Below are 14,276 nucleotides of genomic sequence, written 5' to 3' on the forward strand. Positions count from 1 at the left end.
TTCACTATTAAATTCTTCTGATTTCTGCACAACTAGATTTCTCCAAGGCTCATTCGAAATTCAATCCTCTATATACTTCCGCATTGAATTCAAATTTTCCAGGTGCCACAATTGAGAGGCACATATAGCCAGTCTTCACCCACATGCACCGCCAGGCACTCTGCTCCAGGCAAGAATTGTGATCACAATGCATCTTTTCTTGTTTGATAGGAAAACAGGAGAAAAAAGCAGCGGTGCCAAGGAATTCACACTCACCTACTAAAACCATAGGCTATTCCGATAAGTAGCTTCGAGGAAAATATTTTAATTTGTGAACGAAAACTTATGCTCCTCTTCATTGGCTCGCCCACATTCTCCCAAATGAAATAGAGTTTTCCCGCCGTTAGCATGTTCATTTACTCAGATAAAAATTGCCTGTCTTTTCAACTTCGACATTAGTACACAATGTCCGGTCGAGTGTGATATCCACCACATGAGACGAGAGCAGGATAGAGATAGTAACGTAGACTAGTTGCCAACATTCGAGTGTCAGAGGAACATGTGCACGTCTTTGTGTTTCTCAGAAAGCTAGCTGATGACTGTGATTTACAGTTTCCTCATTGGGTAAAAATATTGAGGCTTAGAAGGTTCGATATCTTCTATAATCGAGAGGCGTCGTTTCTTTTTCTGCTCCTTCTATGTATCAGGAAAACGAATTTCGAAAGACAAAGGCCTACTTTCCTTAGAGGGCACTGTAGCAGGCACAATGGGCATGCCCATCAAAGCGCTATATACAGAAAAAGATCAATCTGCCTTGCGTCGCGTATTGTGTTTCTGTTTATGCCCACTGCATACCTTTCGCCAATGCATTAAGCCTATTTTTCGGCGTTACAATGTGTCAACAAGAGGATCTGGGATAGCGGATCGTGCGGTGCCTCTGAGTTGGGCGGTGCAACTTTCTGAGTGTTACCGCTTCGTACAGCACCAAATGCTGTCAATAGAGAAAAGTTCAGCCATGCTTCCACTCTTTTCAATGATAATGATGTGACTTCAACTTGCCTATTCGTCTAACGCTGTAAGGGCTACAGGGCAAAAAGGAAAAGAATATAATCACAAATCGATGAGCCACTGTCTTGTAAAACGACGCAAACGATATATCTGCGCTGAAGGAAACAAATAAACTGTAGACTAGAGTTGAAAAAGTAAAAAAACGGAAAAAGTTCTTTAGTACAGCTGCAAAACTTAAAGTTAACGTAAACAATGCAGAAAGAGATATGCTTCTTTCTAAATGTGAACTTCTTTTTCTTTTGTCTTTCCACATTTTTAAAGAATGTCGAAGGGTTTGCGTAGGCAAGCTGGGCGCCGATCCAATTTCCTATTTTCCTAAATAGGAAATGGGATCTGAAGTTGAAGAAACCGAAGACTTGCTGCTTTAGGGACAATGTGGGCTCAATCAACTAAGTTTCTGCACGTTTCCACACGTTTGCCGAACAGATCGAGTTAATCACACGCTTGGATTTCGGTGTTAGCCGAGCAGCTGCATCGCAGCGTTGCAGCCTCCGCATTACTGCAGCTTTGTGCTTGCAGTTGCGTTTTGTTCCGACTCAAAATACTTCTGGGCTGACTAATTCTCAACGTTCATGTTGCGTTTAGCGTTCTAAACAAAGCTTATGTAGTGTGGATTACTGGAAATGGTAAACGGGGTCTATGTAGATTTGTCGAGGAAAGATTGAAAAAAAGTCTTCTTGTCTTAGCTGCCTTGTCGGAATGTGGAATAGGCAGTCTACATTCTTCTAGCCCCAAAAAGACTTACCTGCTTCATTTTTATGGGAGATGCAGGTTGGCTTTGGGCATAAAGTAATCGACAATTCATTGATAGTGCATTTGCCTCAAGAGTATGCGGTCAGATTAATTATTCGATGGCTTTTCCAGTTGCTCAACTTTGTAGTTTTTATTACTCCATTCCTCCAAAGAGGCCAGGAGTGTACCGGCATTGTGAAGTGCTGTAATTTCATCACAGCCACCTCTTGATACTCCATTGATGACTAAATTTGGTACGGTACCACGTCCAGTTTTCTCTTCGATATACTTTTGCAAGGTTTTGCCCATTTTATGGATATCCAAATCGATAACAGCATAGGTTGGGACAAACGAGTACTCCTTTTCCAAAAGCGACTTCAATTTTTTACTGTAAGGACAGGTAGTCTTGCTAAAGATAATAACGGGGGATTGCTCCAGCATCATACCGTATTCCTTAGCGGGATCATGTGTGTTGTCTTGCAATGTTTCTTTTACCTCAACAGAGGAGCCCTTTTTCTTTTCCTTACCTGTCGATATGGGGCTTTCTGGCAAACTGTTGCCCTTGACGGAATCTAAAACAGTAGGACCAGCGTCTGCTGGTATTTCAATGTCTGTTTTTCCAAGTGCTGGCATTGTTGTATTTGCAGTTTGAATCACGAAAAAGACTAGCAAAAGCAGCAACGCCGTGATACTAAGCACTCTTAGATTCCTCTTGTTTAATGTAATTCCAGCCATGCTTTGTTTACTTGGGACCTATGTTACGTGCAATTTGCTATTTATCGTAAGTTTATGTTTTTTTTGACTTGATTCTTCTCTGTTTGTTTTCTTTCTTTCGATCTGAGGGCTCACAGCGGACCGAAAAAAAGGGAAAAAGCTATTTTTATATCCTTCTATCTATAATTATGAAATAGTGTTCAATTATTGGGTCTGCGAAAGAACTAGCTATAATAATACTTTATTTATATTTTATATTCATTAACGATTTCATTGAGAAGTGCCTGAGCCTATTGCTTCTTGATGAGTTGATTCCAGGAATAAAAGTCTTTCTGAAACATATGCACACATTGATTTCCACTCTTTTTCATCCTTTAAAGATTCGATCAAGTACTTAAATTTGATCCTATTTTTACATATTTCTGTATCCATCTCTCTGAAATTTTCCAATTCAATATCATAGTTGTTGATCTTTTTAAGTGCCGTAAAAGACCTAACATGCTTGCCATCATAAACTAGTTCATTTCCTTTCCATAGACCATAAGGTTCAAATTTAGGAGCGTTTGAATGTGCAAACATAACGTCTGCACGGTCGACTAAATCGCCGTCAAAATATGTTTTGTAAAATGCGTCCAACGAATACTTTTTATCATAAGAAATCCTTCCACTTGAACCGTACTTTGTCAATATCGCCTTTGCTGCTTTTTGATATAATTGGTAATCTTGTGAAAAATCATGTTGCAACATTGCAACACCACGAAATCCCTCATTGTTTGGCTGGTGATAGCCTTCCGCACCAACGACTGTTTTGACTTGATAAAAATGGAGTCCATAAAAAGTTGCGGCAGCTAAAAAAGTTTCCTTATCACCTTCGCCAGCTGCTTTTTGCGAAAACATTGGATAAAACCATTTTGGCCCATTTACATTATAATAAAGCGCTAGAAGAATTGTTGGTAAATGTGTAGATTTATTGATCATAAGCTGACCTGATTCGGTTGAAACATCCGGTATAGTACCCGCTAAATCATGAAATGGTATATCCGATAAATCATTGATATTCCTTGTATAGACTTGTGTTGGCGTTAAATCATCGAAGCAATTACGAGTGCGCTTTTTGGTGATTGGAATATCAGCTATATCATAGTAAATTGGTTGCGTGGTTCTTCTCCAATAATCTGGCCACAGCACAAATCCTGTAGATTTGTACGGCTCTTGATCAAAGATGTGATTCAATGACTTGACTGGGAAATTATCAGCATCTAAAAACAGAACATCCTCAAAGCTGGATGAAATCAACGATAACGATTTGAATTGATATCCGTTGAACTCAAAGCTATCCAATGTACTCTTTGGCAAGGTATCCGATAGATGAATACACTTCGCATTGAGTTTTGGCAACACGTTTTCACAAAAATCCGTTTCTCCTTCGTCATTTGGCGGTATGAAAACTTCTACTGGTAATTGTGTATTCAGCTTTCTCAACGTTTTGATGATTAGCAGCGCCATTATCGAAAACCTACCACCACCAACAGTCACAATACCTTTCCCTTTGTATGAATCTTTGGGCAATACCAGTGTACTCACTGCGTCCACATAGCTCGCATGACTCTGTTTTAGCATCGAAGCTTCCTCCCTGGAGACTTCTAAGCAATTGGATAAACTCTCCTCGGTGAGCGCCGACCATTCTGCGTAGTTTTCAGGTCTGAATCCGATATCGCCCTTCAAGCGACACGCTTTTCTGTATTTCTTCGCCGTGGCTCCCTGTGGAGAGTAAGCCTCAATGAAGCGAAACACTTCCTCATAGAAGTTCTTCAGTTTTTGTGACGTTTCCGAAGCTTTCTGCGCCAAAATTTTCCCATTATCCTCCGCTGTCGGTTCCATACTGTGGTCGCCATTTCCTGTGTCTTGCGACGACTCTTTCAGGTCCGTACCCTTCGCTTTTGCCAGCGAATTGCGTAAATAGTCGCGATACTCGCTCACTGAATCCTCCATGTACTCGCTGGTGAACAGGAAAACCACACAGACCACCAGAAAGAACAGCGACAGTTTCAATGCCTTGCCGTACCGTCTAGTAATCACAGCCATGCTGACCTCGCTAAAATCAATCCCTTTTTGCTTTACCCCACCTGATATACAAACCGAAACGACGAGAGAATCCCCTCACCTTCTCAAAGAACAAACAACTAAGCACGCAAATACAAACACAATGCAAATACAAACACTTAGGTGACTAGTACTGCTTGTGACAATGTGGCAAGAAAAAAACTTTTTTCTTCCCTTCCAATACTGCGCTCGAATCCGGTTCAAGATATGTTGATGATACCTCTTGTCTGCCTTAAGCCGTCTGCTACTCCGTGAAAGAAACGGTAAGCAAGAGTTACGAGTTGAAGTTATAAGTAACAATTGTCGGCGCTACAACGTACCATTCTTTGCTTTTTTGATTTCCCTCCTCCTCTTTATTTGACGCGACTTCCGCCAACTATGGCCTCATTCGATGTACCTTTTCGCGTCATGTCGCACGTCCTGAGGGGAATACCCTGAAAGTTCCGTCGTACAAAGGGACACTATTTCCATTTTCCAACAGACTGTCCGGACCTGGGTACCCGGACAATGTGGCACTTTTTAGCACGTTTCGCCACGAGCGGGTTTCGAACGCACGCAAACGGGAAGCCTATGTACCTCCCAGGGCTGCCACCACGGAGACAATCCATGTTTCGGACAGAAACCCGTTGAACGGGGCTCGGCCGTAGGCGAAAACGAAAACAAAAACGAAGCGCAGGAAATAGCAGAGCATGCGGCAGCAGTGGAAACCCTCGAGTCTGGCGTAATGAGTGGCACAGAAAAAAAAAAGGCGATTGGTTGTTGATGAAACAAATATATAAAGCGATGACCGGTTGTAAAGAAGCTGCAAGAGCGGAAAGCGTCAACTAGCAGGACCAGCACGGCAAGGAATCAGCTCGCATTTATCAATGTCCGCTCAAGAGTACTACGGCAGCGACAACAAGGCAACTGTATGTTTTTTTCTCGTCCGCCCCCCCAAGAAGTAGCAGCGCTGCTAGCAGCGCTGCTCCCGACTTTGTCCCATGTTTACTAACTGACAACGCAACAGTATTCGCGTCCGAATGCGCCACCACCGGGACAAGACCAAGGCAACTACGGTCAGGATAGGGGCTACGGCCAACAGCAGTACTATCCTCCACAACAGCAGTATCAGCAATACCAACAGCCACCTTATCAACAGCAGCAGCAACCACAGTATTACCCATCAGGTGGTCAGCAACCGGTGTATGTTCAACAACAACCACCAAGAACTGACAACAACAGCTGCTTAGCGGCGTGTTGCGCGGCGTTATGTGTCTGTTGCACTCTGGATATGCTGTTCTAGGCGATTTGAGTCTGAGGGCATCCAGCGGCGGCTAAACGGGGCGAGGACAATAAAAAATAGTAATTCCTAATGTGTGCCTGGATCAATGGTGTTTGTCCTGCATGAGTATATATATATATATATACGTATATGTATGTGGATGTATATTGGTATCCATGGTAGTAAAAGTGTTGAACCTTTTCCCTTTTTATTTTTCTTTTTCGTTGGACTAGAAGAATGCTTCTCTCATTTTCCCCCTTGATCTCAAACAAGCTCTGCAATTAGGAGCTGGGCAGGTCTTAGGTCCGTAGTTATCAGGGTGCGAGCTGCCCCTTAATTCTGCTAGCTTCTTCTTTGCCATTCTGCTCTTGGATCTGGCGTTATCGATGCGTGCAAAACACCTGCCGCAGAACGTATGTCCGCAGGAAGCGACAAAAGTTCTTTTGGATAGATCCCTATCCAATTGCGAAGGTTTCGATAAACTCTGATATGGACAGTGAAATCCGTATCGGTATACCAAGCATTCAAACGAAACGCCACGATCCACTTTACTGATGCCGTGAAAATCTTCCGGGATACCAATGCCCAACTCAACACCACAAAGGCAACATACTGGAACATCCTCGCATTTGCTCGCCAGTTCAAAGTCTTCTACAATAACCGTTTGCGGCTTTCCATCTTTCACGATTTCCATTTTGATTTTTGGCTCTGTGTCGAAGGACGCGCTGTATCCATCCGGTAATGCCATCGATTTTTTCATAAATTGATCCTGCTGCGATTTTGTCTTTTCCATGAATTTTTTGGTTCTCATATCATGCTCCATTTCTTCTCTCTCTTGTATCATATTCATTATGCTTTGCGTTCTGGCTTCTTCATCATTATCATCGTAGTCATGATCCCAGTTACCAAAATGATTTGGCGGTCTATTTACATTCATCATGATGTAACTTCCTAAACTTCCCCCTGCAACTGAGCTTTCTGTACCAACATGGCTTCTTAAAAATCTTCCATTATTACGAGTCGTCAGTCGATTGAAGCTATCACGGTTGGCTCTTGCCTCTTCCCTATTGGTTCTCACTCTATCTTCTGCCCAACGCTCAACCACTCTGCTCCGATATTCAGTGAAAAGTGCTATCAAGTCGGCATCGCATTCTTGCAGTGTAATGGGTGCAACGTTTTGCAAAATAGATCTGAACTCATGTAAGGATTGTGCATGCTCAAATGCGCTCCGAACATCTGGTGGATGTGAGTTAATTCTTCTTCGTATTTCAGCAAGTCCTGAATCACTGCTCTCGGTATTTGCATTTTCAGTTGCTTGTTCGTATCGCCTCCTTTGTGCTTGTCTCTGACGCAGCTGTTCCTGTCGCCTAAATAGCAGAATGTTTGGCGGTAAGCGAACAGAATCACTCTCTTCTTGAGAATCGCTGTCTTCAGGCTCAAACAACAACTGTCTAGCTCTTCGAGCACTTCTTCGCAGCATTTGGCGACGTGATTGCCGCAGATTCTGTTGCCATTCAAAAGATCTTCTGATTGGTCTGTCGGTTGGCGATGCGCTAATTTCGATCGTTTCGCCACCAGGAAGATTCAACCTAACCCTTGGACCTGCTGTTCTCTCCTGTATAATTTCCAATGCATCATCATCTCCTTCAGTTTCGTGATATTCTTCATTGAGAGGCCTGTGCACAAGAATTGCTGTTGGATGCCTCTGCTGTTCTTCAACTTCTTCATCCAGATCCACAAACTCAGCGCTAGAATCGATAGGTGTGTCATGATTCATAGGCCTATTCACCTCTCCCACTATTGCTAAATCATCATCATCATCATCATCATCATCACAACTGTTCCCGACAGTAGCACCAGCTCCGTGTGCATCATATGATATTTGTTGTAGTGCTATATTTGTCCCATTTGAATTTAAAAACCTATTCATCGCATCTCTTGCTCTACCGAGCCGCCTATCAACGCCAAGTCTGGTAGGTCTATTTTCTTCACGTATCCTTTCATCCTCTTCTTGATCACTCTCTATACAGATCACCGAAGAAAAGTTCTCATTATTGTTTGTGTGTGGTATCTGCCTGTCCACTAGTGTTTCCTGCGGATCCGCCAACATGTCCGCATACAATGTACGGTGCTAAGCGGGCGTTTTTTCTTCTTTTAGCTGCTTTTCTGGATGCAGCAATGCAAATACTTGACTAATATATACACCAAAACTCTTATTTGGAGTATTTAGCCCACAGGTCCTTTTTATATACAAACTATCTTCTGCATATCTTTAATGGTTCTTTTTAAATAATAGACTGTGGAAATTTTCGTTCAAAGTTATAGTAATAAAACCAAAATCCTATTACAAATATGTGGACGGCTGCATTGTACAACCCAACAGTTGATTCTTCTTCTTGATATATTCAACTATATATATGAGTATATATCTAATTTTATGTCAGTAATCGATCGACGGCAGTAATATCTATTTTACAAGCCCTTAAGGCGCGGAAGTTATAAAATCTTTAATCTTGGAGTTTTTTTATTATTTCTTCAAACCACTTCTCATATATCTACCAATAACGATACAATGATCTCTTTCATAAGGTTCCAAAGTCAGTTGTTCCAAAGGTTTGATACGTTCTTCACGCAATTTTTGGATTTCTCTTGCAAAGACAGTTTCTGCATCAACAGTGGAGTCGATACAGTTGGCCTTAATGGAGATAACAACACCACCTTGATCTTTCAAGAACATATGAGAATTCAAAGCGATGATACGAGCTTGATCTGGTTGAGCAACATCTGCGAACACACAGTCGACCATACCGACAAGCATTCTGTATTTTTGTGGATGTCTAGCATCTTCGATAATTGGAATAACGTTTGGTCTCTTCTTAGCCATAGAAATCAATTCTCTACCTGGTCTGTGAGAAAATTCGACGGCGTAAACAACACCTTCCGGTCCAACAACATCTGAAACATGGGAAACAGAAGTACCAGAGGCAGCACCTAGATACAAAACTTTTTTACCTGGTGCAATGAATAATTCGTCCAGACCTCCCATTATACCAGCAGCAAGCTTGGATCTGAAAGGATTCCACACACGGTATTCAACCTTTGTTGGGGGAACACCGTCTTCTTTGGATGGTTCTTCAACAGAAACTCTCTTTTCACCGTAAACAGACTCACCCGGGGCCATATTTTTGGTGACCAAAAGATCTTCTTTACCTCTGGCAATGTAGACACCAGCATGCTTATGTGGTTCAAGAACAACCTTGGCACCACCTCGAGCACCACCACGAGCACCACCGCGAGGACCCCCACGAGGACCTCCACGAGAGCCGCCACGAGGGCCACCGCGAGAACCACCACGGCCACCACCAAATCCACCTCTGGAGCCACCGCGGGCACCACCACCGAATCCACCTCTGGAACCACCTCTGGAGCCACCGCGGGCACCACCACCGAATCCACCTCTGGAACCACCACGGCCACCGCGGGCACCACCTCTACTACCTGGTCTAAACGACATCGCTAATAATCAGTATATTAATTTTAACTAAATGAAGTGCTCAATCGTCTGATTTCCACTGTAATTTTTCCTGCTACTGAAATTGGTATATCAAAACAATGCAAGCAATCAGTAAGTAAATCGTTAAATCTATCCAAAGCTACGCTTTTGAATTCTTACAAACCAATTTAATTTTGAAGTGAAATTTAAAGACGTGATGAGATGAGCTTATTGCCTTTCATTACTGAAAATTTTTTTTCAAAGCTCTATCCAAAATTTGAAAAGTTACCCGATCTGCGCTGTTCAAAACTGTATCATCAAACACGAAGATGCATGGCACTTCTTCCATCAAAGGGTAATAAGGCTAAGGCCATTCAGTGAAGAACAAGTGACTGGGGCATTACGATCGTATATCCGAATTTGGGATAGTTGAGGATAGGCAAATCAGGTTTAAAATGTCACTTGTAGTGAAATCGCGCTCCAAAAGTTTGAAAGATACTACAGTGGAATTAGATGGTAGTGACAAGCCTAGTTTAGGTAGCATCCTGAAGAAGGTTTCCGAGAATAACGGCAAAATAAATCCTAACAGGTTACGATTAACGTACTTGAAGGAGTCCAAACAGATTCCAATCAATAGTGATACCTTCTTTGAAGACGGTTTAAATGTGGGCGGCGCACAATTGTTTGCGAAAGACTTGGGTCCTCAAATATCCTGGAGACTCGTTTTTTTGGTGGAATACCTTGGCCCAATTTTAATTCATAGTTTGTTGTATTATTTGTCACAGCAGCCCTATTATTTGGAAAAGTTTCACTGTAAATCTGTCCGGTACAACCCACTTCTAAACAGATGTGTGTACAGTTTGGTGATGATCCATTACATCAAAAGAGAATTTGAGACCTTGTTTATTCATCAGTTTTCTCAATCTACCATGCCATTATTCAATATTTTCAAAAATTCCTTCCATTACTGGGTATTGAATGGTGCGATCGCATTAGGATATTTCGGTTGGGGATTTGTCATTAGCGACTCCAAGCTTTTCAGCTTTTACAGCAGTATACATTTGGCAAGCTTAAGGACTTTGATAGCTTTATTCCTATTGAGTGAGTGTTGGAACTTCTATGTCCATTTGAAATTGCGTTTGTGGGGAGATGCTCAAAAAGCAAAAGGAATAACAACCCGTGTTCCAATCGATAGTGGGCTATTCAAAATATTTGTGGCTCCAAACTACACTTTTGAAGTGTTTGCATGGATCAGTTTTGCCATGATTTTTAAGCTCAATGCTTTTTCACTTATTTTTGTAACTGTTTCATCCATTCAAATGTATTCATGGGCTCAAAAAAAGAACAGAAAATATGGAACAAAGAGGGCCTTTTTGATTCCATTTATCTTTTAAGTCTACCAAATGCATTTCATTTTTTTCCTACTCCATTTATGAAATATATAATTATTTAGTGCCTAAGCAGTTCCAGTAAATATGCAAAAAGATCAAGATGGTTTTCACCGAGATATTAGTAGAACATCATTATCTCGATAGTCGAGATCGCCATCCGCTGTGAGTTCGTCTTCATCAGTGCTTTCAATTTCGGTATAAACACCACTTTCATTTAATTCATTGAAGAATGCATCGCGAAGAAGCTCATTTGCGGAACTTCTTTTCTGCGGGTCCATTTCAAAACACTGCTCTAACAGCTGGAAACACCAATAGTGATCCGTCCATATTTCTTCTTGATACCTTTTCAGTTCATATGCCTCCGGTCCCTCGGGAGTTGCTTTGCAATCCGGCAATTTGGGTTCTATGGTACGCTCACCGTGTAATTCTTGCGACAAGTACTCATAAGTTTCAAATGCAATACTATAGTCAGGCAAAGTTCCCCCTTGACATTCTTTTTTAAGCAAATCATGAACAAAGCCTTTTAGACCATCAGGATATCCACTTTCCTTGATATATTTAAGTCCGCTGATTTCGAAGCCTAATCCATGTATGGCAGCACATTTGCGTATCTTTTTGGAACCAAATATGGCACATAATTCTAGTAACGAATCTGTGTCATCTAAGCTTTGAAACAGTGGGAATCTTCTTGACAACAAACTCGAAAGAATAACACCCACTGACCAGACGTCTATCTTTGTGGTTTGCGAGCCACATTTCATTAGAACTTCCGGTGCACGAAAACCACGAGTTCCTGCTCTATTGGCCCTTTTTATTCTCCGAGTTTCATTTTTAGGATAACCCTTGGTCAGGTTTACACCGTTTACATTATTAAGATATACAACCTTCCCATTCTGAATTGTAATCATCGGTGCGAAAGCGCCTTGATTGGTACCTGCAATGTCTCGCATAGAACAGGGACAAAACTGTTCTTGATTTCTACAGTTTTTCACAGAGAAGGTACCATCCTCCTCCAAGTGACATGTTGGAGTCTCAGTTTGCACTTCCGCCAGTCCAAAATCAACCAGAACTCCGCGCCCTAAATACGGATTGTAGAGAAAATTTGTAGGTTTAACATCTCTATGGATTATGTTTTTGGAATGGACAAAGCTTAATGCCTGTAGCAGTTCCCAGAGATACATTTTTATCCCTTTTATTGGTAGATCTCTGTAAAAATGTCGAAATTCCTCATGTGGATAATACGGTAACACGGCTATCACTTGGTCTTTAACTCTAGTGGCGTCACATAGAGGTGCTACTCGTGTGGATCCTGTAAGAATATAAAGTAAATTCAGCTCATTGTAAATTCTTTGAGGTGAAGACGTAACATATATTTTCTTGAGCGCAACAAACTTGGAATCTTGAGACCAAAAATGAGAGCTGTATTTACTGCAAATCTTACCTTTTATATCCTTGGCTTTGTAGACCGATGAAAAAGTACCTTCACCAATCTTGTCCACCAGTTCATAGTCTTCTTTCAAACCTTGAATGTCATTGTACAGTTGGTTCATTTCTTCTTTGATTTCAGCAGGAACATCTTCAGCTGTGGTCTGCTTCATCCTCTGAGCCTTGCCCTAAGTACCAAACGCGTTGCTAACAGCAGCAGCCCTGTCTTGTCAGGTTAGATTTGAGCTTCTGGCGGGTTTTCTCTATTTCGATGGTATTTGCATACACGCTGATGTTTTCAAAGGTGATGCGCCGATCTAAACAAACAAGACCGTGAACACCGCAGTGTAAACACGTCCCTTTTCATTCGATGCAAGGCTAAAATGAATGCGAAATGCATTGATTCTCCTCAAGAAATAGCATTAAAGGACAAACTAAGTGAAAGAAGTGGCATACATATGCTATCCCGGATATTTGCGATATCATCCTGCCTTTTAATATGCAGTTAAATATTTTCAAGGCAATTGGCACATGCCATACCAGTTGAAGTGTGCCATTCTACCGTGATATCTACATTGCATTACAAAAAATCACCGCTGAGCTGTCTATCTATCTGCCAACTATAAACGATACACAAACCACCCAACGTCTCGATATTTAAACTTAGCTGGATGTACCTTCTAAATAACGCTCTGATCAGAATTTCCCTTCCACTGTTGTGAAGATGAGCTCTGGGAAATATGATATCCATCATGTTGGAGACCGTGAAAACATCATCCTCGGGGGTAAAGGAGAACTCTAATTCACATCCTCAACTATCCCTGAAGTGTAGCTTGTAGTACAAAGCTTATAAAGGTTTACAATATTGAGCATAAAGTATCGTACCACATGAATATTTGCCCTTCAATCGCATTAGAGCTCTGTCCTCTACAGCATACGAAGGGCAGCCGTAGCTTTCCTCAAATTATAGAGAATATTGGAATTCTCTAAAGCTCAATTCAGAAGATATTCCACCCTAGATAGTAGTAGCCGCCGAACCTCTATATTTTTTCAACATTTGTAGTGAAATATTCAAATAATTGGTTATGTGAGATGAAGGCTCCAAGATAAGTTCGAAAGCAGTTACCGTATACTGATTTTTCGCTTAAAACACAAGAATAACTGATTTTATCTCTGAGTGCTTCGTCTGTTGAAATGCCTCAACAAGAGTTGCAAGGTCCATGTAGGAAGAAAATAGAACCTAACTGTACCAAGGACACATGGATAGCGTTTCCATAAAGTGCAAAACCCATTTATTATCACCAATTCTTTTGGAATCCTTTAAATTTTTGTCTTTGCGTTTACGGCTAATTCATCAAATCAACATGAAACATTTTTAAAAACCATTTCATTAGTTTTCATTGCGAAACAATAGATAAGAAACATGCAGTCATGGACTTTTTGGATTTTGTGGCTTGTAACAGCCAATATAAGCGCTGGTTCACCCATAACGTTTGAGCTGAAAAAGGGTCAGAAAGAATGTTTCTACACTCTAACGACGGACATCGATTGCACAATTTCTTATTACTTCGCCGTCCAGCAAGCATCGTCCAGTGACTTGAATGTCGACTATGAAATCTTTGGTCCAGGTGATAAATACTCCCCATTATTTCAGAGAAGAGGCGAACGTCAGGGAGAATGGTCATTTCTGGGGGAACACAAGGGTGAATACAAGTTCTGCTTTGATGGACGCAATGACGATAGCAAAATTATCGACCTCCAAATTAAGAGCGTTTGCAATCGGGAAGATGATTATCGCAGTAGCAAACGTAAGGCAAGAAAGGAGCGAAGGAATTTGTGGAAGTCAGATAAGGATCCATTAAAGGCATCCTTGGAAAATTCAGTAGATCAAATCGAAAGACGTCTGTACCAGCTTGAGAATACCATGGATTACTATAAGAAAAGGAACATACGAAACAACTATACAGTGCGCTCCACTGATCGAAGAATTGTAACCTTTTCTCTTTATGGTATTATATTGCTAGCACTGATGAGTTTGGGCCAAGTGATTGTGCTTCAATGGTTTTTCCAAAAAGCCAGAGATCAAGTTGTTTAGTTTATCAAATTATAT

General features: G+C 41.4%; 7 protein-coding genes across 7 annotated transcripts; 2 read left to right on the forward strand and 5 right to left on the reverse strand.

Annotated features, from left to right (window-relative positions):
• Positions 1-1,887: 1,887 nt before the first annotated feature.
• HG535_0C02490 (glutaredoxin) lies at positions 1,888-2,514 on the reverse strand (the record flags this gene model as incomplete). Its single annotated transcript, XM_037287730.1, has 1 exon — positions 1,888-2,514. The coding sequence occupies one exon, from the start codon at positions 2,512-2,514 to the stop codon at positions 1,888-1,890; it is 627 nt and encodes a 208-aa protein (XP_037143625.1).
• Positions 2,515-2,763: 249 nt separating this feature from the next.
• On the reverse strand, positions 2,764-4,578 carry MNN2 (alpha-1,2-mannosyltransferase MNN2; the record flags this gene model as incomplete). The annotated part of the gene is made up of 1 exon (XM_037287731.1): positions 2,764-4,578. One exon carries the CDS (start codon positions 4,576-4,578, stop codon positions 2,764-2,766), a length of 1,815 nt encoding a protein of 604 aa, XP_037143626.1.
• A 1,508-nt stretch (positions 4,579-6,086) lies between these two features.
• On the reverse strand, positions 6,087-7,967 carry SLX5 (SUMO-targeted ubiquitin ligase complex subunit SLX5; the record flags this gene model as incomplete). Its single annotated transcript, XM_037287732.1, has 1 exon — positions 6,087-7,967. The coding sequence occupies one exon, from the start codon at positions 7,965-7,967 to the stop codon at positions 6,087-6,089; it is 1,881 nt and encodes a 626-aa protein (XP_037143627.1).
• A 417-nt stretch (positions 7,968-8,384) lies between these two features.
• On the reverse strand, positions 8,385-9,371 carry NOP1 (rRNA methyltransferase NOP1; the record flags this gene model as incomplete). Its single annotated transcript, XM_037287733.1, has 1 exon — positions 8,385-9,371. One exon carries the CDS (start codon positions 9,369-9,371, stop codon positions 8,385-8,387), a length of 987 nt encoding a protein of 328 aa, XP_037143628.1.
• Positions 9,372-9,805: 434 nt separating this feature from the next.
• On the forward strand, positions 9,806-10,744 carry TSC13 (trans-2-enoyl-CoA reductase (NADPH) TSC13; the record flags this gene model as incomplete). The annotated part of the gene is made up of 1 exon (XM_037287734.1): positions 9,806-10,744. One exon carries the CDS (start codon positions 9,806-9,808, stop codon positions 10,742-10,744), a length of 939 nt encoding a protein of 312 aa, XP_037143629.1.
• A 104-nt stretch (positions 10,745-10,848) lies between these two features.
• On the reverse strand, positions 10,849-12,339 carry CDC7 (serine/threonine protein kinase CDC7; the record flags this gene model as incomplete). Its single annotated transcript, XM_037287735.1, has 1 exon — positions 10,849-12,339. One exon carries the CDS (start codon positions 12,337-12,339, stop codon positions 10,849-10,851), a length of 1,491 nt encoding a protein of 496 aa, XP_037143630.1.
• A 1,250-nt stretch (positions 12,340-13,589) lies between these two features.
• Positions 13,590-14,261, forward strand: ERP3 (Erp3p; the record flags this gene model as incomplete). Its single annotated transcript, XM_037287736.1, has 1 exon — positions 13,590-14,261. The coding sequence occupies one exon, from the start codon at positions 13,590-13,592 to the stop codon at positions 14,259-14,261; it is 672 nt and encodes a 223-aa protein (XP_037143631.1).
• Between the last annotated feature and the right edge of the window lie 15 nt (positions 14,262-14,276).

The sequence above is a fragment of the Zygotorulaspora mrakii genome, chromosome 3, assembly GCF_013402915.1.
Source record: "Zygotorulaspora mrakii chromosome 3, complete sequence".
NCBI classification, from domain to species: Eukaryota; Fungi; Ascomycota; class Saccharomycetes; order Saccharomycetales; family Saccharomycetaceae; genus Zygotorulaspora; species Zygotorulaspora mrakii.